Source organism: Chaetomium tenue (assembly GCF_020726465.1).
Source record: "Chaetomium tenue strain MPI-SDFR-AT-0079 chromosome Unknown F5144scaffold_2, whole genome shotgun sequence".
Lineage (NCBI taxonomy): Eukaryota > Fungi > Ascomycota > Sordariomycetes > Sordariales > Chaetomiaceae > Chaetomium > Chaetomium tenue.
Genome location: NW_027117330.1, coordinates 4,625,615 through 4,646,548, shown reverse-complemented (window position 1 = coordinate 4,646,548; position 20,934 = coordinate 4,625,615). Strand labels below are relative to the sequence as shown.

General features: G+C 55.6%; 6 protein-coding genes and 1 non-coding gene across 7 annotated transcripts; 5 read left to right on the top strand and 2 right to left on the bottom strand.

Annotated features, from left to right (window-relative positions):
• Nucleotides 1-28: 28 nt before the first annotated feature.
• F5144DRAFT_610412 (uncharacterized protein) lies at nt 29-2,775 on the bottom strand. The gene is made up of 4 exons (XM_066791656.1): nt 2,335-2,775; nt 1,298-2,255; nt 775-1,248; nt 29-705 (listed from the first exon to the last, which is right to left on the bottom strand). The coding sequence occupies exons 1-4, from the start codon at nt 2,518-2,520 to the stop codon at nt 464-466; spliced, it is 1,860 nt and encodes a 619-aa protein (XP_066647236.1). The 5' UTR covers nt 2,521-2,775; the 3' UTR covers nt 29-463.
• A 773-nt stretch (nt 2,776-3,548) lies between these two features.
• Nucleotides 3,549-6,595, top strand: F5144DRAFT_590891 (aspartic peptidase domain-containing protein; the record flags this gene model as incomplete). Its single annotated transcript, XM_066790202.1, has 4 exons — nt 3,549-4,298; nt 5,064-5,483; nt 5,536-6,366; nt 6,428-6,595. The coding sequence occupies 4 exons, from the start codon at nt 3,549-3,551 to the stop codon at nt 6,593-6,595; spliced, it is 2,169 nt and encodes a 722-aa protein (XP_066647235.1).
• Nucleotides 6,596-6,892: 297 nt separating this feature from the next.
• F5144DRAFT_t49 lies at nt 6,893-7,006 on the bottom strand. Its single transcript has one exon. It is a non-coding gene; the product is annotated as a tRNA-Leu (tRNA).
• Nucleotides 7,007-8,970: 1,964 nt separating this feature from the next.
• Nucleotides 8,971-11,405, top strand: F5144DRAFT_143952 (CASC3/Barentsz eIF4AIII binding-domain-containing protein). Its single transcript, XM_066782410.1, has 2 exons — nt 8,971-9,784; nt 9,851-11,405. Exons 1-2 carry the CDS (start codon nt 9,111-9,113, stop codon nt 11,352-11,354), a joined length of 2,178 nt encoding a protein of 725 aa, XP_066647234.1. The 5' UTR covers nt 8,971-9,110; the 3' UTR covers nt 11,355-11,405.
• Nucleotides 11,406-11,809: 404 nt separating this feature from the next.
• On the top strand, nt 11,810-12,527 carry F5144DRAFT_143954 (uncharacterized protein). Its single transcript, XM_066782411.1, has one exon. It carries the CDS (start codon nt 11,968-11,970, stop codon nt 12,343-12,345), a length of 378 nt encoding a protein of 125 aa, XP_066647233.1. The 5' UTR covers nt 11,810-11,967; the 3' UTR covers nt 12,346-12,527.
• A 616-nt stretch (nt 12,528-13,143) lies between these two features.
• Nucleotides 13,144-14,869, top strand: F5144DRAFT_590889 (uncharacterized protein; the record flags this gene model as incomplete). Its single annotated transcript, XM_066790201.1, has 3 exons — nt 13,144-13,219; nt 13,561-13,843; nt 13,930-14,869. The coding sequence occupies 3 exons, from the start codon at nt 13,144-13,146 to the stop codon at nt 14,867-14,869; spliced, it is 1,299 nt and encodes a 432-aa protein (XP_066647232.1).
• A 2,524-nt stretch (nt 14,870-17,393) lies between these two features.
• On the top strand, nt 17,394-20,785 carry F5144DRAFT_564552 (uncharacterized protein). The gene is made up of 2 exons (XM_066788430.1): nt 17,394-17,727; nt 17,810-20,785. The coding sequence occupies exons 1-2, from the start codon at nt 17,605-17,607 to the stop codon at nt 20,303-20,305; spliced, it is 2,619 nt and encodes an 872-aa protein (XP_066647231.1). The 5' UTR covers nt 17,394-17,604; the 3' UTR covers nt 20,306-20,785.
• Nucleotides 20,786-20,934: the final 149 nt, after the last annotated feature.

Below are 20,934 nucleotides of genomic sequence, written 5' to 3'. Positions count from 1 at the left end.
TGGACCGTATCGCATCCACACACCAAGATAATTGAGGGAAGTACTATTAGCTAGAGGTACGCGTTTACAACTACAGCGCCAGGTGCCCCAATCTCGGTTCAGGTGCCCTCGCAAACCATGGTAGAGAGAGACCCTTGCGAAAAGAATTTTTGTGTCTGCCTCCGCGATACGGCCTTTTCACGGAGGACTTCTTGCCTCCCCATAACCCCTCTCCTTTTCCCAATCGTACAGAACAAATAGATCACCTCCTTTACCCCCTGGGGAATAGAAAGAAAGACGTGGGAGCCCGGTCGTGATGCATCTCTGTCACCGCGAGCGTAATACTGCCAAGCAGTTCTTTTTTTTCCTTTTTTTTTTTTTACACGACCCAAACTGATCCTAGGCTAGCAAGTCCGGCTTGATGCACGGACTGACCGCGTGGTTGATCACCTCGGGTCGTCAAGTTCATTCATGAACGCGATGTTTACCGCATCATAGCCTGGCCCTGACCCATCCCCTGCAACTTGCTAGCCAGCTTGGGGTACTTCTCCTGGACCTGGATCTGTGTCCGGGTAGCCTCGGCATATGAAAGGGCGTTGACCAGCTCGCCCTCAGTGCGGGCCAGCTCGGCGGCACGCTCGAAGTACTTGAGGGCCTCGGTCACCTTGCCCTGCTGGAGGAGCAGTTGAGCCATGGTGGCGACGGCGATGTCGCACTCGGGGTCAACTAGTTTCATATGTGTTAGCAAGAAGCGCTTGTTGGAGTGCTGGGGATGGAGCGTAAGAGGTGACGTACTGATAAGAGCCTTCTCGCAGAGCTTCTCAGCCTCGGAGAAGTCCTGCTTCCATTGGAACACGGCGAGGGACTTGTTGATGAGCGGTAGCACGTTCATGCACGTGGGCTTAGTCTCGCGCTCGAGTTCAATGGCCATGTCGAACTTCTCAATGGCCTCGTGGTGCTTATCTTGATCGAGGAGCAGCTCGCCGTAGTAGTTGTAGACGTCAGGAGTCTTCTCAAAGTTCTTCATGCAGCGCCGGAAAGTGGCCATGGACGAGGCAATCGAGCCCGTCTTGTACTGAGTCACGCCGAGTTGGATGTGGGAGAAGATAAAGTCGGGGTCAAGATCGATCGACTTTTGGTAGTCCTTCTGTGCCTCGGAAAACTCGCCCTTGATGAAGTGCAGCTGAGCCCGGTGGTAGTAGATGTCAGGATCCTCTGGGTTCTTGGACAGGGCGGCGGCAAAATCCTCCTCGGCCTTCTCAGGGGAACCTGCGATCGTTAGTTATGAATGATGGGCCATATGAGCGGCCAAACTTACCAAGCTCCAGGTTCATGCTCGCCCTCTTGATGTAGCTCTGGGTCATGTCAGGGTCCAACTCGATGCTCTTGGACAAATCGGCCAGCGCCTCCTCGTGCTTGCCCTTCAGGCAACGGAAGGTTCCGCGGAGGTTGTAGGCGTATGCTTCATATTCGTCGAGATCGCCGAGCTCCAAGGCCCTGTCGAACGCCTCGGAAGCCTCCTCGTAACCCGGCCCAGTCTTGCTCTCCAACGCCTTCAACCCCTTCTGCAGCTGACCCTGTCCGGAGTCCTCATCCAATTCCTCCGAGTCTTCCAAGCCGTCGGGACGGGGTTTTTGGCGGAAGCTTTGGAGGTAGTTCCCGACAAAGGTAGAGCTGGGGAGCTTTGACGGCTTGGTCTCGAGAATTTCCTTCGCTTTCGTCTCGGCGAATTTCTTGAGCAGCCGCTCGACGGCCTGTGCGCTCTGTTCGTTCCGGAAGCCGTCGATGATACAGCTCGCGGTGAAGTCGAGAAGCGCCTCGCTGTACCTGCCCAAGTGGTCGTAGGCATTAGCACGGCGGTTGAGGGCCTTGATGTACTCGGGGTTGAGGTTGATAGCTGCGGTAGTGTCCTCGACGACTTTGTCCCAGTCGCTGAGGGCGTTGTAGCAGGCCGCCCGATTGGAGTAGTAGACCGGGTCGGGCTTGCAGAGTATGGCCTTCGAATAGAGCCCAATGGCCTTTTCGAAATCCTTGGCGCCGTAAGCCCTGTTGCCAGCCTCCTTCAACTTTTGAGAATACTGCTCGCGCTCGGTGTCGGAGAGACCCAGAACAAAGGCCTCGTCGATCTCGGGTAACTCGTCGGCGGATTCGACAGAAGCAGCTTTGCCAGCGGCCGCGGAAGATGTGGCGTCCTTTGCGCCCTTCTCGACATCGACATCCTTCCCAGCCTGCTTTCGTTTCCGTCTCTCTTTCTTGCTGAGTTTGGGGGTTGTGTCCTGTTGACGAAGCTGGGTATTAGTATGAGGAGGGGTTTGGGCTCGGCAGTGATCGCATGGCATGGGGCAAGAAGCTCACCTGGCTAGGGGCGTTGCGGACATAGTAGACAGCACCGGCAGTTGTAACTACAAAGGCGACACCGGCAACGGTATAAACCACGGCCTTGTTCTCGGAGACCCATGTCGAGATGCGATCCCACAGTGACGAGTCGGCTGGTATTGGTGTCGAGGACGACCCCACGCGGCCTGTCGGGATGGTAGCCATGGTTCCGTTGATTGTGAAAGATGGATATGGAATTGAATGCGAAAGAGGAAAGCGAAATCCCACAACGCTAATGCCTATGGCAGTGGGGAGGGCAAATGGTTGTCAAGCGACGCGAAGTTTGGTTGGGTAGGTACCAATTCAACAATGATGATGCAGGTGCGCACCATAGAAAGCTGGACGGCCTGGCGGGCGTCCTCGGCCGAAGCTTGTAACCCAAAAAAAAATCGGCGCACGACCCAGTGCGCCCAATTACGTCGTCTCTTCAGTGTAGAAGGTGGACCGTGACACTGTTTTTCCGAACAGCCCGCCTACATCCAGGTCCATCCCCGGGCTCCTCTTGGGCAAAAAAAACCGGTATATCAAAACTACACGGAGGTGTCTTGATGGAGTCGGGTACTTTTGGGTCAAATCAGACCCGGGTCAGATGAACTCAAGTGAAATACAACCCCTGGCTATTTCCCCCTCCATTCCTATAATATCACATATTTAACTTCTCTAGTACCTAGTTTGTACCTGGCTTCCAGTGTTCGAGAGTAGTACGTTGGTGAAAGTGACTTGCAGACGGGCCCACTGAAAGCCAGTTTTTGGTATATTGGTTTTTTTGGCCAGAAGAGCCGGGCCCTGCCGTGGGTGCCTCGCTTGGCACAGACTTGTGGCTCTGGCATGTGGACCCTAGCGAGTCTGGCTCGAGCCTGGCCACCAAACAACCTGCTAAACGCCCAAAATGAAACATGTTGATAAGGACCTGGCACTGCGGGCCAAGGACAGCCGGCCGAGGGGCACTTCATCCCGTGCCGAGAACCATATGTAGGCCCAAAGTACCTATGTGCATACAATCGAGCACTCCGAATGTTTAGCAAGTAGTGCCATGTACTTACTACATATACCGCTTTGAGGATAACCAAGATTCAACTATTTCTACGAATGTTACTCCAAATTCGTCAATTTCTTCAGACGGCCTCATCAACAAGACAGCTCTCAGTCTCGAGTCACCGGCCCGCTTGGGGGTTCAGACTTTGGCCTTGACAATGGACAACGACTTCCAACTCTTCACTTCCCTCCGCTATGACCCAACCCTGCTGCAAGTTTCGGTCAGCAAGCTCAGCTACGGTGGCTGGAACTCGGTGAACTCGTCTCCTCTTTACATGCTTGACTATCACCGAGACCGCATGCTACGGGCAGCCACCCATTGGGGTTGGAATGCGGCAGTTGATGTCCTTCAAGGGGATTCCGGTCTGAAACGAATAGTAGAACTTGTTGAAAGCAGCATCCAAGAAGATCAACAGTCTCCATTGAGAGTGAGGATAGCTATCACGAAGGACGGCGAACTTTCCATAACCAGTGGTCCGGTCCCAGAAACAACCCTCGCCAACCTCTTCCCCGAAAGCCTTCCTCCGCCAGAAAGGACAGAGCACGAGGGCAGCGGTCAGGATATACCATCCAAGTCTCCGGGCTACGAGATCTTGGTCGATACACCAATAACAACTCGTTCCGAGCACACTCACTTCAAGACAACCAAACGGGCGGCTTATGATGGGGCACGGCAAAGGGCACAGATCAGTCTCTCCGACTTGAAGGAGGTCCTCATAGTCAATGAAGCCAATGGTGCTGTCATGGAAGGTTCCACCACAACGCCCTACTTTTGGAGAGATGGTAGGTGGGTAACGCCAGCCGTGAGTAAAGAATACAACCTGGAGGATGGAAGTGGTGGCCAAAGCGGTACATCGAGGAGATGGGCTCTCGAGAGGTTTGTTAATATTGCCTTTTCGGGCCGCTTGGTAGGTCATCGCTAACACATGGGACAGGGAGATTGCCGTTGAAGACACCGTTCTAGTGGACTCTCTCGTTGATAGCGAGGAGTGTTGGCTGAGCAACGGGGTGAGGGGTTTTTTCTTTGGTAGAGTCAAGCTGAGTTAACCCGTCCTCGTGGGGGGGGAAGGGGGGGGTCATTGAAAACAATATCCCCCTCAACTGCGACTCAATTCAAGCAGCATCTACGGTTGGTGACATGAGCAGTGCAAGGTACTCGCCGCGTCACCGAACACTTTAGGTTCCAATTCACTGTATGATGTCTTAGCTTGAGAGAAGCAAACAGTGTTGTAGAGGAGGAGCGATTCTGGGAAAGGTCACGGAAGCGACATCGAACGTGCCTTCCCAATACCTAAATACCAGCAATTTCACATGCCCTATCATCCCCGTTTACTTCCCCTGGTCACCCGCCCACCTCGTGTTAGTCTGCCGAAGGAGGCGATCACCGTGCCTTCGCCTTTCGCCCTTCGCTCCCCTACCCGAGTCGACAGCCCCCTAGGCTTTCCAATTGTACCACGATAGTTCCCGCCTAACCAAGGATTCTTCACTCGTTCTGTCCTGATTTATCTTCCTTTGTTTGTCCACTCAACTTCACATTTCTCCCACATCAGATCGACTACTTGCCAGTGCCAAATTGTTGCTCTCCTTTCCCAGAAACCCCTCGACAACGTTCTCCGAACCTACGTTTTGACACGCTCAGCTTAGTATTCAACGAAACCCCCTCACCGTCACAGGAAAGGCCATTCTTCAGGATGGACGACGCGCTCTTCCAAACCCATGCCGATTTACGGAAGAGGCTGGCTCTCCACAAAATCAAGGCCATCCCAAACAGCAACTACAAACGCCATGGCACCAAATCCTACGTCTCGGTGCTTAATAGATTTGGCTTCCAACCCACACAACCTGGGCCTTACTACCAAAAGTTCATCAAATCCGACGATGTTCCGCCCACAGCAGCGCCAGGAGTCAGGCCAGGCCGCATATGGGCCGGCCTCTTCAAGAAAGTCGAGGGCAAAAAAGAGGGGGGAGAAGTCACTGCCGAGGACCAGCAGAACGATGCCGAATATCTCTGCGAGGTGACGATCGGCACAGGCGTTGGTTCTGATATACAAAAGGTCATGCTGGATTTCGATACCGGCTCTGCTGACCTTTGGGTATGCTCTCGAGACATTTGCCTGCACCGACACCGCTAACGATGTCACGCAGGTTAGCCACAAGAAATTTGATCACACAAAGTCGTCTTCGTTTCAGCTAGCAAAGGACAAGACCTGGAAGATCCAGTATGGCGATGGAAGTTCGGCCTCGGGCACCGTCGGTACCGATGTTCTTGTGCTCGGCGGCATCATCATCAAGAAGCAAGTCATCGAGATTGCAAACGAGATGTCGGCGCAGTTTAGCGAAGGTACCATGGACGGCCTCCTTGGCCTCGCATTTAGCAAGATCAATACGGTCCAGTCCGGCGGCAAGCCAGATCCCCAGCTCACCCCCGTTGACAACATGATTGCTCAGGAAGATATTCCCAAGGAGGCCGAGCTGTTTACGTCGGCCATTTACAGTAACCGAGACGAGGACCGGCGGTCTTTTTACACCTTCGGCTGGATCGATGAAGATCTTGTTAAGGCATCTGGCGAGGAGATTGCCTGGACCAATATTGACAAGTCAGAGGGCTTTTGGATGTTCTCCAGCGAGCACACGAGCGTCAACGGCGAGCGGATTACGATCGAAGGTAACCAGGCAATAGCTGACACGGGCACCACACTCGCTCTGGTCACAGACAAGGTCTGCGATGCTCTCTACTCTAAAATCCCTGGTGCCGAGTACAACGCGGAGTACCAAGGCTGGACTATCCCTCAAAGCATCCCGGTCGATGAACTCCCCGACTTCAGTATCGCCGTCGGCGGCAAGGAGTTTGTCATTCAGAAGGAGGACCTGATCTTTGCCCCAGCCGATAACAATTCTTTCTACGGTGGTGTGCAGTCCCGGGGCGAGAACCCCTTTGACATTCTAGGAAACACCTTCCTAAAGTCGATCTACGCGGTAAGCCAGGCAGAGTGGTTCGACCACGATATCCTATGATGGCTGACTGACCATGGTCTAGATTTGGGACCAGGGCAACAGCCGCTTCGGTGCTGTCCGCAAGATCGAGCCATTCCAGCACCCAATCAAGTACGACTTGCAACCTTTGTCGTTGGACGAGCGTACAAAGCTGGGGATCAAGAAGGGCTACGGGGATATCAATACGATACCCTTCACAGAGAGGGCTTGAGTGAGTGCCGATGTCCACTTGGCTTTGGTCTTGAGTGGGGTTGTATAGGTATGGCAGTTTTAAAAAGGGTTGGTTGGTTGGTCACTGTTGTTTACGCCCGGTTCCATGTTGAAGCTCCTATTTCCCACTCTTAACCCCTAGTCGGAGAATACGACACCCACCTAAATAAGCTTTTCTTCAAGATGTTCTACACCCAGCAGTGCCGGTCTCATACTAACACCGGGAATTGTCGACCATAAGAGGAGAAGGAAAACAAAAAAAAGATGAAGCTATTTCCACCCGGAGAGGTATCACGCATGACAAGGATGAGATTCGAACTCACGCCCCATTACTGAGACCAGGAAATCTTGTTGGATCTATAAATTCAGGTGGGCCTGAACCTGGCGCCTTAGACCGCTCGGCCACCTTGCCGTGAAGTGTGTTGTGGATATTTTGAGCTTGTGGAGTGAGGGTTTATGTGTGGTGTGGTGTGATGTGGTGTGGTGTTAGTTAGGGGTGGGGTGGATGGTGGGTTGGCCGGCTTAGGGCGGGGTTCGAACGGGGGCATTTCATCCCCACTTGCGAGGAGATAAGCTCATAAGATCGCCGCCGGACTGTGTAACTGGGGAGGGGGTTGGGGGGTTCGGGGAGTCAGCAGCGGTGAGTATTGAAAGTGATGAGGTTGAAGATTGGAAGCGAGACTAGTAGTTCGGGATGGAAGGCGGTTTAGTTATGCAACTGATAAGTTACTGTTGATAGGGGGCTGGGATTTCAGCTCCATGCCCGGACTGTGTCTCGGGATTGTTAACCCCGGTAGGGACTCAGAGCTCCAGTGGCAGGAGAAGAGCCGTGAAATGACAAGCTGTCATATCATATTCGGTATATCACGCCTTCCCTTGGCTCAAGCTCTCCGAAACAAGGTTTGAATAAGTGTTGTGCGGCACTTGGGTACACAGCAGCAACGAGACGGCCTAGGCTAGACGCGGAAAACCAATGAATGATGACATACTGTGAGAAGCTGAGACCACAGCTAGGACCCAGTCGCCTCCTGAGATGGGTTGGGAGGCAACAATCCAATCTTCGAAGAGACCTACCTCATCATACCCATGACCTTTGAAGCGGTGACGTCTTTGACGTACCGGAGTGGCCTGTGTGGTGGGGGAGGACTTGTGATAACTCCTCTCTCAGGCTCGGTCTAGGCGTTCGGTAGCTCCGGGCTTTTCGGAGGGTGGCCTCAAGAAGATGTGTTCCATGCAAACTAACGCCATCGTCTCATGATTTATGAAGGTGGCGCCTGCATTTGAGAGGTTCTTGCGATTGGTCAAGGTTATTCCAACTTGTCATCCGTCGACACGGAATTGACACGGTTTTGTACGCGACAGAACGCTCCGGAAAAGGTGCAATCGTTTTTCGGTTTGCTATTGTGTAGGCAGCCAAGCCCCTCTGTGCATGATATCGCTCCCGCTCCAGGTCCGTTCTTCTGACGGCGAGGGCGTGGCGTGACTGGCGTGAAATCCAAGAGATGTCGGGAATGACGTCCTGTTGGTTGCGTCTATTACACGTTTATAAATCTTTCACCAAAGAACCGCTGCCTAGATGCAGAGGAATTGTGGCGACCTTGGATGTGATTGTGTCGATGGGCGGTGGTTGAATGAAGTAGGCTCGAGGCAGGGAAGCGGAGCGAGTCCACAGCTACCTACCTTGCCTGCCTAGGTGCTGAGAGGTAGCTGCTGAGGACAGGAGTGCCCTGTTGGGCAAGCTCGCATTGACGAAGTCCTCCAGCATGCGCTAACCGGAAGAGGTCAGACACTATTCTTACCATGCCACTTTACCGTAGCAGTCAGCCCGAGCCACCCTCTGCTTCCAGGCTCAATTCAACTCCATTCCGTGAGGAGCAGTCTAAAAAAAAGACAACGCCATCCGTCGCGCAGCCTCGTTGCTTCAAAGGCCAGTCCGAGCCACGGCGCACCAATTCGCGTCTCTTGCAAACATCCGTTCTTTTTGGCAAGCACAGAGGAGCAACCTCGCCTCTGGCTGCTCCATTCTGCTCTTTGACCACTCGCATTCCTTCGCTAGGAGCACGGTCGCTCTCGCTGGCTTGGACAGCCCTGCCTGGGATTTGGTTAGGACTTGCGCTACCTGGCAGCCCCGATCAAGGGTCATCCATCCGGACCGAAGCTGCACTTTGCGCCTTTCCATGCTTCCCACCTCGATCGCCTCCACAGTATTCTTCTCAGCTTGCTTTGGCCTCGTGAGCTCTTTCCTCGGGTCCTTACCTGCAACTGCCTCCGCGGCTTCCACTATCGGTTGATTCTGCAACCGCAGGACGGTTCGGCTCTAAGCATCTCTCTCCAAAGTTTCGCACCGAAACAGATAATAGAGACACCAACCAACCCACAGAAGTCCGACTTCCTCCACCCGCGACACAAAGTCAAGCTGCCTCAACGTCATCGTAGCTCCCCGCACCACCGCGCGCAGGTGCCACCCGATTCCTTCCCTACGACTCATCGCCGAGTCCGGGACCCGCTTCTACACAATGGTTACAGTGACCACACGGCGCAGGAAGATCATCGGCCAGCGCCGCCGCATCGAGGATGAGGCCGAAGACGAGGGCGGTCCTGAGTCACTGGTCGACCTCGATGATGATTCGGTGACGGATGGCTCGATCGCGAGCGACGAACACGACCCCGCCGACGATAGCGATACGAGTAACATCGACGATGCCTCACCAACATTGCCCAGCGCCCGAAAACCCCTCGGCAACGGCAATGCGAAGGCTGGGTTTCGCCGCCGGACCGGTTCTGAGCCGCTCAAGAGTCCAGCCGCAAAACCTGTTGTGCCCGTAATAGCCGATGCCGAGTCCATGCTCAGCAAGCTGTCCCTTGCCGACAAGGAAAACAGGGTAGACGAGATGCACTTCGATGATATAAAACCTGCACCGCATGCTAAGGATACGGCGCCGATTGTCGTAAGCTCAAGCGCTGCTGCCCAGCAACAACCCCGGCTTCCGCAACAGGAGATAAAACGGCGTGAACACGAGGAGTACAGACGAAAGAGGGATGAAGACCCAACTTTCGTCCCCAACAGGGGCGCCTTCTTCCTACATGATCACCGGCATGCTGGCCCCGCTGCGAATGGCTTCCGCCCCTTCCCCAGGGGAGCCCGTGGTCGGGGGCGGGGGGCGTTTGGGAATCACTTCGCCCCTATTAGGTATGTTGAGCTATCCTTTCCTCGCCGTGGGGTGTCTTCGCCGCCGATGCTGACCGCTCCTTCCAGTCAGATACACAACGTTCCAGACCCCGTCATTAATGGGCTGTGGAAACACGACATGCACGAAATGGTCGCCGCCCCTCAACCCCCTCGGCAGAACCGTTACATGCCCAGCAACGAAGGGCTCCCGAACGGCAACGGCATCATCCCAACCGCGCCGACGAGCAAGGTGGCGATTAATAGGGCCATGTCGACCGAAAAGCACATCGGCAACACGACCATCAGGGTGTCTATCCCGGCCCTCGGGCCTCCCAAGCTCTTCCCGGGCGTTGCCCTGAAGCAGTATACCAAACTTCCGGATCATCGCCCCCCTCTTCGCCGCGACAAGCCTGTTCGGATTTCCATTCCCTACCATTACCCGCCCATTATGCCGCGTTACATCTTCCCGGCGATTGACAGGTCCTTTATCTTTATTCCACGAGCGATGCGGCCGAACCAGCAACGGACACGGGGTAAGGGTCCGAGGTCCGTTCTAGGGTCAGGCGTGTTCTCCCGTGCGACGAGCGCTTATGGGGGAAGCATGTACTCGCCCAGCATCGCTCTCAGCCGCCGATCATCGATCGCTCCTGATATTTGCCGGGAATTCATGCTCTCGCCGACGGGGTCCACCATCTCGCGGCCCCCTCACCCGACCGACACCACAAGACCCGTCGTCCGCTTGCCCCCTTTCGCTCAACCGCCAGTACCTGCAATGGGTATGCCTCCTAGGCCGGATGTTTACCAGAAGGCCCCCGAGGCGTCCATCAACGAACTGCCCCAGCCCCAAACGCACCCCCTTCCCCTAAAACCCACGTTCCAGGAGAGCCGACCAAACACCCTCCCGATGCACCAACCACGACCGCAGAAGGCCGTCTCCCTGGAAAACATCGAGTCACCCGTTCAGCAGTCCACAAACGCGCCGGGCGCTTATCAACAACCCTTCCACCAGCAGGTGCCACCGCCGCCGCCCAACGGTTATCCCCAGGATTCCCACGCTCGCCACCCCTCGTACCAGTCCCAGTTCTCGTCCTCTACGCCCCTGTCTCAGATTCCCGAGCGTGCAGTTCACGCTGCTCCCTTCCAACCCAACACCTATGCCCAACCCGGCTACTACAACCAGCCATACGCGCCAATGCCACCGCAACAAGGCTTCTATTATCCCCAACAGTTCAACGCGAACATGGGACCCAATGCAAACGCCCCCACCTTTGTGCCAGCGACACAACAGCAAGGCCAGCCTACCCCGTACACACAATCTGCCCAGGGCGAGATGTCCTCTACCCAGCCTGCCGGGCAAGGCACGCCACAACAGCAGCAAAACATGGTCGACGCGCGGGAGTCGCAAGGCACGGTCTACTATGATTATTATTCACAGCCTCCCCCGATGCCAGGCTACCCACCGTCTTTCCCTAGCGGTCCCCAGCCCTATGCTGCAGGCCCTGGCATGGTAGGCATGGCGGCCGCGCCAATGATGACACCAAGCCCAGACACATTTTACTACCAGCAGCCGATGGCCTACTATCCTCAGTAGAACTGGGGACAGCCGGTCCCGTTCGTACCAGCAGCCGGGGTCTTTCGCCCACCCGCCCCCGGGCCCCCCATCCTCCACATGGCACCAGGGCCTTTGCCCACGCTATTGAAGTCCCCACCCACGAAATCGGAACCGGAAACCTCTGATGGTGATTAAGTGGGGGATGGGGTCGAATGTGAGATAGCCCGGTAGAAGCCGGGGGAAGGATGGAAGAAGATAAAGGATTGAGAGGGAAAGAGGAGGGGGGAGGATGAGGATGGGTGTGGATATTACGAGCTGTCGAATGATTCTGATCATCAAAGAAATTCGCACGTTGTTACGGACAGCCCCCTGCTTCCGTCTTCTCGCCCACCTACCCACTGGACACTGTTGGGAAAAGATGATAAGAATCAGTCAGTATCCGCGCTATTTTTAATCCAACGTTCGAAAAGGTGGACAAGCAAGCGTTTTGCCTCTTCAACTCATCCCGCCGTCAAGGCGTTTTTGTTACCCCGGGCCTTGCTGTTGGGATCTTGATGGCACCACTACGCAGGCATGTTGCTGTGTCTGTTCTCTTTTTTTGCGGGTGGAGGGGATGACATCATGAGTCTGGGAAGGGGGGGAGGGAAGTTATATGGCGCAACACACACTCTTTTTGTGCGGTTTGAGGCGATCCCTGATGGCCGTAGCGGGTTTACGTTTGGGTGGAGGGAGGAAGTGGTTACCTAGGGTATGGTTTTTCGGGAACGAGGTGTGGACATGGACGAGCGTGTCTGGTGACACGGCCTTCTACTATAACGATTCTCTCTTGTATGTTCTGTCTTTTCGGGTTGCTTGTCGCTGCTGCTGCTGCGGCCGCTGCTGCTGTTATTGCGGAATTGGTTTTGTGTTGTTGCCTGTCCTGCGTGGGTGGGTTTGTCCTTACTCACTCACGGCACTACGGCGGTTGCATCATTTCTTCTGTTTCCTTGACTTTTTTCTTTTCTTTTCCTTTTCCTTTGCATGGCGCTGATGGAGTTGGACCTCGACGCTTCAAGCTCATGCTCTGCCTTTTCCATCATCTCCTTTGTCACGTACGGTGTCGTTCTTGGTTGCTTCATGCATGGCACTAGGCTTGGAAGACGGTATATAGGACAGCGTTGGGCTGGGAGGGCGCTGGCCCGTGGCGGTTTTCAAGATACGTTGTTGGTCTGGGCTAGGCTTTGATGATTCAATCATGGGCGGCGTTGCTTTTTTCCCTCCCATCGACTTCGTGGCTACTTGGTTTGGCTTGATGTTGCTTGTTTGACGGGATATCAAAAGTGATGTATTTTTTATTTTTATTCATTTATTTTATTTTTCTGTTTAATCTTAAACTCTGGCTTTTCCAGAGACAATGTCCGAACACAGCCTCATTTTCGGGGTCCCTCGTGACGATGAAGCGAACTGGACAATTTCCGTAGATCTGCCGATGACGACGGCCATGTGCTACGTTCTGCGAAGGATTGGGAAATCTGTCCTAAATCATGTTTCATCGGAATTGGTGAAGTGGAAATACGATCTTGACACGTTGATGGGGCGAGTGAGTGTTTTGGCTGCGAAATTGGCAAGTTCATGCTGTTGATGCTGTTGGGCGGAGTTTCCTGAAATGGCTACATGGCAACGCTATAAATGCCTTGGCTGACCCCATCGTTGAAGCTTATCATTCAGGGGCACATGTGACAGTTGGTCAGACAACAAACAACATTCCATTCCGCGTTCACCAACATATCCTCCCCCAGCCCTCGTCACCTAAAATATCCTTACGGCTTACTTGCGAGACACGTCCCCGATGGCCCCATTGATCGTTGACGCCACCAACGGCAGTAACGGGTGTAAGCGGTTGGGGATTACCGTTTTTTCAGGAGGTACGTGCGAATTGTCTGCAGAGCATCTCAAATGTCTGGCTAATGACTGACGCATCACTTATTAAAGGCACCGCGGCAAATAGCTTAGTAGATGTGTTTAATAAGATTGTGGAAAAGCGACGATGCCAGCTGAATTACGTCATCCCCATCAGCGACAACGGCGGCAGTTCTTCTGAGTTGATTAGATTTGTCGGCGGGCCGAGTGAGTGCATGAGAGTGAGAGATGTTGGTGAGAAAGTTGAGTTCGCTGACATAGCGGTGTAGGTGTTGGTGATATTCGGAGTGAGTTTTGGGTTGAGAACGGGTGTAGGACCAAGAGGGTGATCTAACCCCTATCCTAGGTCGCCTAGTCCGGCTTATTCCCAACCATGAGGACGACAAGGAGATGTCGGCACTCAAACTGCTCTTTGAGCACCGGCTTGATGTTGACCCCCTGAGGGCTCGATCAGAATGGCTCGACATCGTCGAGTCACGGTCGTTGCTCTGGGGGTTCATCTCCAGCCCGAAGCGGGAGCTCATCCGCTCCGTCTTGAACACCCTGAACCTAGAAATCGTAAAGAGAGCTCGGCCGCCAAATGTCTTTGATTTCGCCAGCGCCAGCGTGGGTAACATGTTCCTGGCCGGGTACGTTATCACAGGTTTACCAAGCCTCTCTCTCTCTCCTTCTCACACATCCACTAGATACTGTACCTCACTAACCCACCTTTCAGCGCCCGCATTTTCACCGGCTCCTTCGAATCCGCCATCTACCTCCTCTCCATGATCTGCTCCATCCCGCCCTCCGTCTCCGTCCTCCCGGCCATCAACTCCAACTTCACCCACCACATCTCAGCCGGGCTGCGCGACGGCAGCACCATCGCAGGCCAAGTCGCCATCAGCCACCCCTCAGCACCCACCGCACTCCCCGACGACATGCAAATCGCACCGGCGCTCACGGCCGCGGACCACGACCGCATCGAAGACGCCAACCTACCCGGGTCACTCCCCGCGCTGCGCCAGCCCAACATCGCCTTCTCCAAGCACGACGAGGAGGACCTGCCGGCGCGCATCGAGCGCCTGTGGTACATCAACCCGTACGGGCACGAGATCGCGCCCACCGCCAACCCCAAGGTGGTCGACGCCCTCGCCGCGTCCGACACCGTCATCTACAGCATCGGCAGCCTGTACACCAGCATCCTGCCCAGCCTGGTGCTGCGGCGCGTGGGGCAGGCGCTCAGCAGCGCCGAGGAGGGGGAGGGCACGATCCGGCGCAAGGTGCTGATCCTGAACGGCAAGCTGGACAGGGAGACGGGCCCCGCGGCGGACCCCATGACGGCGCGCGATTTTGTGGCGGCGATTGCGCGGGCGTGTGTGGAGAGCCGCTGGCCTGAGCGGGTGGGTCGCGATGAGGTGCTGAGGGAGTACGTCACTCACCTGGTGTATCTGGATGATCGGGGGTTGCCGGGTAGTGGTGGTGGTAGCGGTGGAGGTGGTGCAAGTCACGGTGGCAGGCCGGCGGTGGATGTGGAGGAACTGAGGGGTTTGGGCATCGAGTGCGTCAGGGTGGCTGGGAAGGTCGTGCTGGGGCGGGGAGGGGAGCGGAGATCTGAAGTGAGGTATGATGAGACGGCGCTGGGGGAGGCGCTCGAGGCCATCATCGATTCAAAATGACGACGATGATGATAGCGTCGTGTGTTCTGGGATGTGGAGGACGAGGGGGGATAAGCTGGGTCACGCCTCAGTGATGCGATTCAGGTGTCTCATTAATGCGGGGACGTTGCTGCTATTGTTGTTATTGCAATAGCGGTATCATTGAGCGGTAATTATTATGCAATATGTACTGTGCAGTTATGGGCATCCTGATCACCGGGTTGTGCCCTGCCTGTCTACCTTAGTTAGACGAAGGGTTTGTAGATATGCTCAAGCCATCCCCTATGCAGCGTAAAAGACGGAGTTGGCTGCGATGATACTGGGTAGCTATCCTCCAACCATAAATCTGCAAAAAAAGCACAAGCAGTCCAGCCAGGTCGGGAAAACCGTTTCATCTGTGGGAGCTAGGATGCTGTCCCACGTTCAGCCCGGCGATCCGAGAATGTTCTGTATGACATCGAGAGCCGGCGCATCAGCACTCTGAGTCCTGAGTGACGCGGACAGGGTGCACGACAGGGCGCCACAGTAGGCTGTAGAACGGGGGCTGAACTTGGTTGCGTGTGCTCCTCCGTCATCTAAAACACAGATGCGATCGATCCCACCCACTGTTTCCTAGGATGCAACCTTCTTGACTCCCTCTGGCCCGTTTCTTCCCGATAGCAAGCGCAGTCATTTGATTGCGGGTAGGTGACCACGGTAGCGCAGACAATCAACATGGAAATATGTCCAGGCCCGATGCCGCTCTAGGCTCACGCTCACGCTCACGGGTGGTCGCGAATGCAATCATGCAATGCAGGACCTTCCCCATCCGTCTCAATCGGGCCATCCGTCCCGCACCACGCAGCCTGGGTGCGCTTTTCTCCGAGAGCTACCCGCCCGGTCTCCGACCTTCGATAAACCGATGAACCGATGGCCGCGCCAACGGCAAAATCTGAATCAGTGATTTAGGTAGAGGTTATCTTACGTGTAGTTGGACAGTTAGTAAGTGGAACCGTCTAGACGTTGCCACAAGCTCTGCTCTGGGTTTCCCAGGCGCTAGGGTGCCACAGACACGCCATCCATGTAAACGACAGCCTCGGGGCCTGAGTCGAGTTGTTGACGTCGGTCGGTCGAAACAGCGACGTAATCCTGCCGTCTTTTCCCCTCAGCTCGAGTGAGACCGCCCGGCGCGCCCCGATTGATGGCTTTCGTTGCTGATCAATGCAAAGCGGGCGAGGAAAGTGGGCTATGGTGGGGCAAATCTTGGGGTCGACGGTCTGGCCAAAAGAAGCCGTACCCCAGAAGACAGTCGAGGAGTTCCAAAACTACATCGAGGAAAGGGAAAGGAGTAACCAAGAGAAACCAAGTCCTATGAAATATTCTGGAGCAATAGAAAAGTAAGCCGGGGAAAGAAATCGTCTTTTGGCAGCTGGATGACTTGATTTCATTCCTACGGCCCCGTCGATAGGAAGCCTGGTCCGGCTTTTTCTACCCGCGGGTGACGGCCTGCATGGGTCTTTTCCACTTGGCCCCAGATCCCAAGGCGGGGCCTCGCCAGCTGCCCCACGTCACGTTAGGCCCCACGCGCTAACAGCGCTCTGGTATCGTAACTCCACCCCCGGTACAAACATCCGTTCGGGGTGCATTCATACCCGGTCATGGATGATGAGGAGAACATGGATGTTGGAGAAAGCAGTCTGAAGGAGAGACACAGGCAATTTTACATACACAGTACCGTCACAACCCACACAGGAACAGGAACAGGAACAGTAGATCATAACAGCTTGAGTGAAGACCGAATATCTTGGCCAGAAGCTTCCAGCCATTCGCTGACAATTGCCCCATTAAGTTCTTCGGTCCGTTGCAGTGGCCGCCGTGCCAGGCACCCGACGCTTGGGTGGCAGCAAGCAGGGCGGCTTGGGCGCATGTGGACAAAGGGCATGTGGCTCGAGGTGACGGCTCCAATCCCCAATATCATTGGCCTTGGCTCGAGCCGGGCACACGCAACCGGCGGGGCAATTGGCCAGGAAAGAGTGACCAGAGCCCTGCTAGCAGCTTCGGTCGCTTGGCGCGCACCCGGGGCCCTGGCTCGGCCTTAACAGTAACGCCACAGAGGTATCATCGACCATCGGCTGTTAGCTCCTCATTCACCGCCAGCGCGCCTGTTTGGGCCATTTTCGCCTCCCGTCAAATGCGAGTCGCCTGTCTGCCTGGCAACTTGTCATACCCTGGTCTTACCACATCGAAGTACATCATACCCACCGCCCATGCGCCTGCAGCAGCCGCGAACTCCCGTCTCCTATCCGATTGCCTCAGGTCTGTGCGGTCACTCATTGTTACGTACCTACCTACCGGGGAGGTACCCCTACCCCCCCTCCAACGCAGAAAGCTACTAAAAGCAAGCAGCCCCTGCCAACCCGACCTGGGGCTCCTTCTCTTTCGTTCTTGTCGACCCCAGACATCCACCGACCATACTGCAACAACCTCAAATTTCGGACAAGTTTGCGAGGAGGGGATTTACGAAACCGCCTGCATTTTTGAAGGGAAAACAGCGAGAGATTTCGTATCGCTTGGAAAGCAGCATTTTGGGTGAGTTTTTGTCCTCCGCACCCTGCACCAACCAGCAGCGGCTGTCTGTGGCCACGCGTCTGTCTCCGCACATGCCGTCGTCATGACCCAGCACAGCCGCCGCACCTTTCATCAAGTAGGCAGCCTAGACGCATCAACAAATTATTAACCAAATCGCTGGTGCTTTTCTACAGTCGCCGGTCATCAAGATGGCGTCCGCTGCGCAAACCGACCTCAACACCCCGATTACTGTCAAGCTGACCCTTGACGGCCACCCCCGCCGCTTTAAGCTCGCACTTCGCGATGTGGGCATCGATGTGCTCGAGGAGAAGGTGAGTTTGGCTACCCATCGCGGCCGGTCTTATATGCCATGTGATTGCAACACAGACACTAACGGACGGGACCGTTTGCTAGGTGCGGACTGCACTGAATATGCCCTCCAACACCGAGGCCATTTTCGAGCGCTACTCCGATTCCGGTGGCGCTTACGTTTTGCTGGACCAAGCCAACGTAGCCGTTTACAAGCAGTTATACCGAGCTGCCAAAGCTAAGCACAAGCTGAAGCTCCGTGTCACAATCACGAGGCGCCCGTGGGAAGACGAAGAGGCGCAGGGCCCCAAGCCGGCATCAGTCACGGATGAACCGGAGGAGGAGAACCACCCAACCGTCGAACCCGCCTATGCCGAGTGTGAGCCTGAGCAACCGACCACGTCTGATCCAATGCCCGCCGCCGCCGAGCCTGAGTATGAGCCCGAGCAACCGGTTATGTCTGACCCGATGCCTGCTGCCGCCAAACCTAAGAGTGAGCCCGAGCAACCGGCCACGTCGGATCCGATGCCCACTACCGCCGCCGCCGCCGCCGCCGCCAAACGTGATTTGGAATTCGCCGAAATCGACGCAGCCAACAAAACCCAATTCGAGCACATATTACGGAACCAGTCGGATGCCCCACCCCCCGCACCGCCCTGCAACGTGGATTGCCCCGCAATCCATACCAACTACGCCGTCTGCTGCAACAGCTGCGACGAGACCATCCCGGATGCTCACTACCATTGCTCCACCTGCGACGACGGCGACTTTGATCTCTGCCAGACGTGTGTCAATCAGGGTGTCACATGCAAGGGACCCAACCACTGGCTCATCAAGCGTTTTGTCGTGAGCGGCGTCATCATCAACAGCACTACGGAACGTCTATACCCCAAGCCCAAGCCAAAGAAGAGTACTCCCCCTGGGATCGTACCCTCGGCAGAACGGATCATCCCGGTCTTCAACGACAACGTCTACTCCACCATGCGCACTTGTAACTGCTGCGTGCAGGAGTTGCCCGAGGCGGAATTTGCCCACTGCACATCCTGCGAAGATTTCGATCTCTGCCGGTCTTGCTTCGCCAAGAACCGTCATGGCCACCACCCCAGGCATGCCTTCGTGCCGGCTGTCGAGGGTACTAGGTTTGACAACGAGATCACCCGCCGCCTCCCTGCTGGTCGTGGCCAGGCCCACAACGCCATTTGCGACGGTTGCGACAAGGGCGTCCAGGGCGTTCGCCACAAGTGCTTGGAATGCCCCGACTGGGATTACTGCTCGGACTGCGTGGTGAACGCCGGGTTCATCCACCCGGGTCATCGCTTCGTCCCCATCTACGAACCGCTCGAGTACGATAGCGGTGTTCGCATCCGCACCATGAACCGGCCCGTTCACGTCGGTATCTGCTGCGATGGCCCCCTGTGCTCCTCCGCCCGCGCCAACTCTGCCTACATTGTGGGAGACCGCTTCAAGTGTGCCGTCTGTGACGACACCGATTTCTGCGCGTCGTGCGAAGCCAGCCCTGCCAACTCTCACAACCGCACCCACCCCCTCATCAAGTTCAAGTCGCCTGTGCGCCATGTCAGCGTGACCACTACCGGTGAGAACCTGAATGGCCGGCAGATGCCGGTCATGGGCGACCGCCCCAGGGCCCGTTCGCCTGCCCCAAATACCCAGGCCGTGAACACCAGCCTTCCGCCGTCGGTCCACGAGTCTCTTGAAACTGCCGTGAATGAACCTATCCCTAAGGCAGAGACAAGCGCTTGCGCTCCCGAACCAGTGCCGAGCCCCCCGAAGGACCGGTCTGATGAGAAACCAGTCTCCGCAAAGGACCTCGTTGCCACCTTCGTCCGGGATACCGTCCAAGATGGCACAGTGTTCGGCCTCGATCACGTTTTCGAGCAGACCTGGGTCCTTCGCAACAGCGGGAACGTTGCCTGGCCGGCCGGCTGCTCCGTCAAGTTTGTTGGCGGAGACTACATGGGCCACCTTGACTCCAACCACCCCGCCGCCACCCGGGATGTCGAGTTTTCGTGCGAATCTACCATCTGCTACGCCCCTATCCAGCCCGGTGAAGAGTTCCCCTTCACCGTGCTCCTTAGAACCCCTTCGCGCGCCGGCAGGATGGTGTCGAACTGGCGTTTGTCTACCCAGGACGGCGACAGGTTCGGCCACCGTCTTTGGTGCGACATCGTCGTCGAGAAGCCCAAGACCGTTACGGAGGCGCCCGGGATGGTCTCTCACACCCAGAGCAACCCCAAGGGCAAAGAGGTCCTCAGGCGTGAGCCGGAGGTCAAGCCCGAGTTGGAAGAGCCCGAGGTCAAGTCCAAGCTAGAGGAGCCGGAGGCCAAGCCCGAGCCGGAGCTCAAGCCTGAGCACAGCCAGATGATCTTCCCCAAGCTAGAGAAGGAGTCGCCTGTCGCTAGCGTCCATGAGGGGTCTAAGGCTGTGTCGGTTTCCGCCCAAGAGGACGAGTACGAGGACTGCGAGGACAGCGAGTGGGTTGGGTCTGAGGACGCTTTCCTGTCTGACGAGGAGGAGTACGATATCCTTGACGCTTCAGACGAGGAGTTCAACTTCAGCGGTGACCAGTCCCCGAGGAAGTAACGGCGCACTACTCTTTCCCACTCAAAACGGCGTGGGTATTACATGGGTTATTTGGGGGACATACGGCTTCTTCTGGTTGGGTTTGCAATTTTTGGGGAAAGGGTCATGATGGTTTGCTTTCTTATTTTTTTAACGGAGTCGTTCTCTCAGGGTTCTCTACTCTTCCCGTAGGTGGCTTTCCAAAGCAGTACACGGGATCCTCGGGGCGAAGCTAGGGCATGAGCCGCGGTAAGCAGGTCGCCATCAAACAGCCTGCTCTTTGTCCCCGGTTACAACTCGGACATGCTCGGATCCCCCTCGCTCTGGTTTTTCCCGACAGTCCTATCTGCCGGAGAGATAACGCGGGCCGGTGTTATTTACACATTTGCTCTCATTTACCATTTCCTTCCAGGTCTAGTTCCCGCAGCATGTACTGCTCAGATTGATGTCTGCTTTCACCTTAGCTAGGTTAGGGAAATACGAAATCTGGAATTGCCTTAACTACATGCAGTGCCCGTTGTGACCTCGAATTATGCGATGTTTCGTTCATTGGAGTGTGCTCAAAATAGATAATGCTCAACAAGGCGTACTTGACGACTGTTGAGGTTGGCAGATGTCTAAATGAAGATGGGACACTCCCGAATACATGT

What these genes read in the sequence shown, in the direction of transcription:
- F5144DRAFT_564552 (XM_066788430.1), top strand. Translation starts at nt 17,605, where the DNA reads ATGGCGTCCGCTGCGCAAACCGACCTCAACACCCCGATTACTGTCAAG. An exon ending in TCGATGTGCTCGAGGAGAAG is followed by an intron (nt 17,728 to 17,809) that starts GTGAGTTTGGCT and finishes ACCGTTTGCTAG; the next exon opens with GTGCGGACTGCACTGAATAT.
- F5144DRAFT_143952 (XM_066782410.1), top strand. Translation starts at nt 9,111, where the DNA reads ATGGTTACAGTGACCACACGGCGCAGGAAGATCATCGGCCAGCGCCGC. An exon ending in AATCACTTCGCCCCTATTAG is followed by an intron (nt 9,785 to 9,850) that starts GTATGTTGAGCT and finishes CGCTCCTTCCAG; the next exon opens with TCAGATACACAACGTTCCAG.
- F5144DRAFT_143954 (XM_066782411.1), top strand. Translation starts at nt 11,968, where the DNA reads ATGGCGCAACACACACTCTTTTTGTGCGGTTTGAGGCGATCCCTGATG.
- F5144DRAFT_610412 (XM_066791656.1), bottom strand. Translation starts at nt 2,520, where the DNA reads ATGGCTACCATCCCGACAGGCCGCGTGGGGTCGTCCTCGACACCAATA. An exon ending in TCCGCAACGCCCCTAGCCAG is followed by an intron (nt 2,256 to 2,334) that starts GTGAGCTTCTTG and finishes CTTCGTCAACAG; the next exon opens with GACACAACCCCCAAACTCAG. An exon ending in CTGCGAGAAGGCTCTTATCA is followed by an intron (nt 706 to 774) that starts GTACGTCACCTC and finishes ATATGAAACTAG; the next exon opens with TTGACCCCGAGTGCGACATC.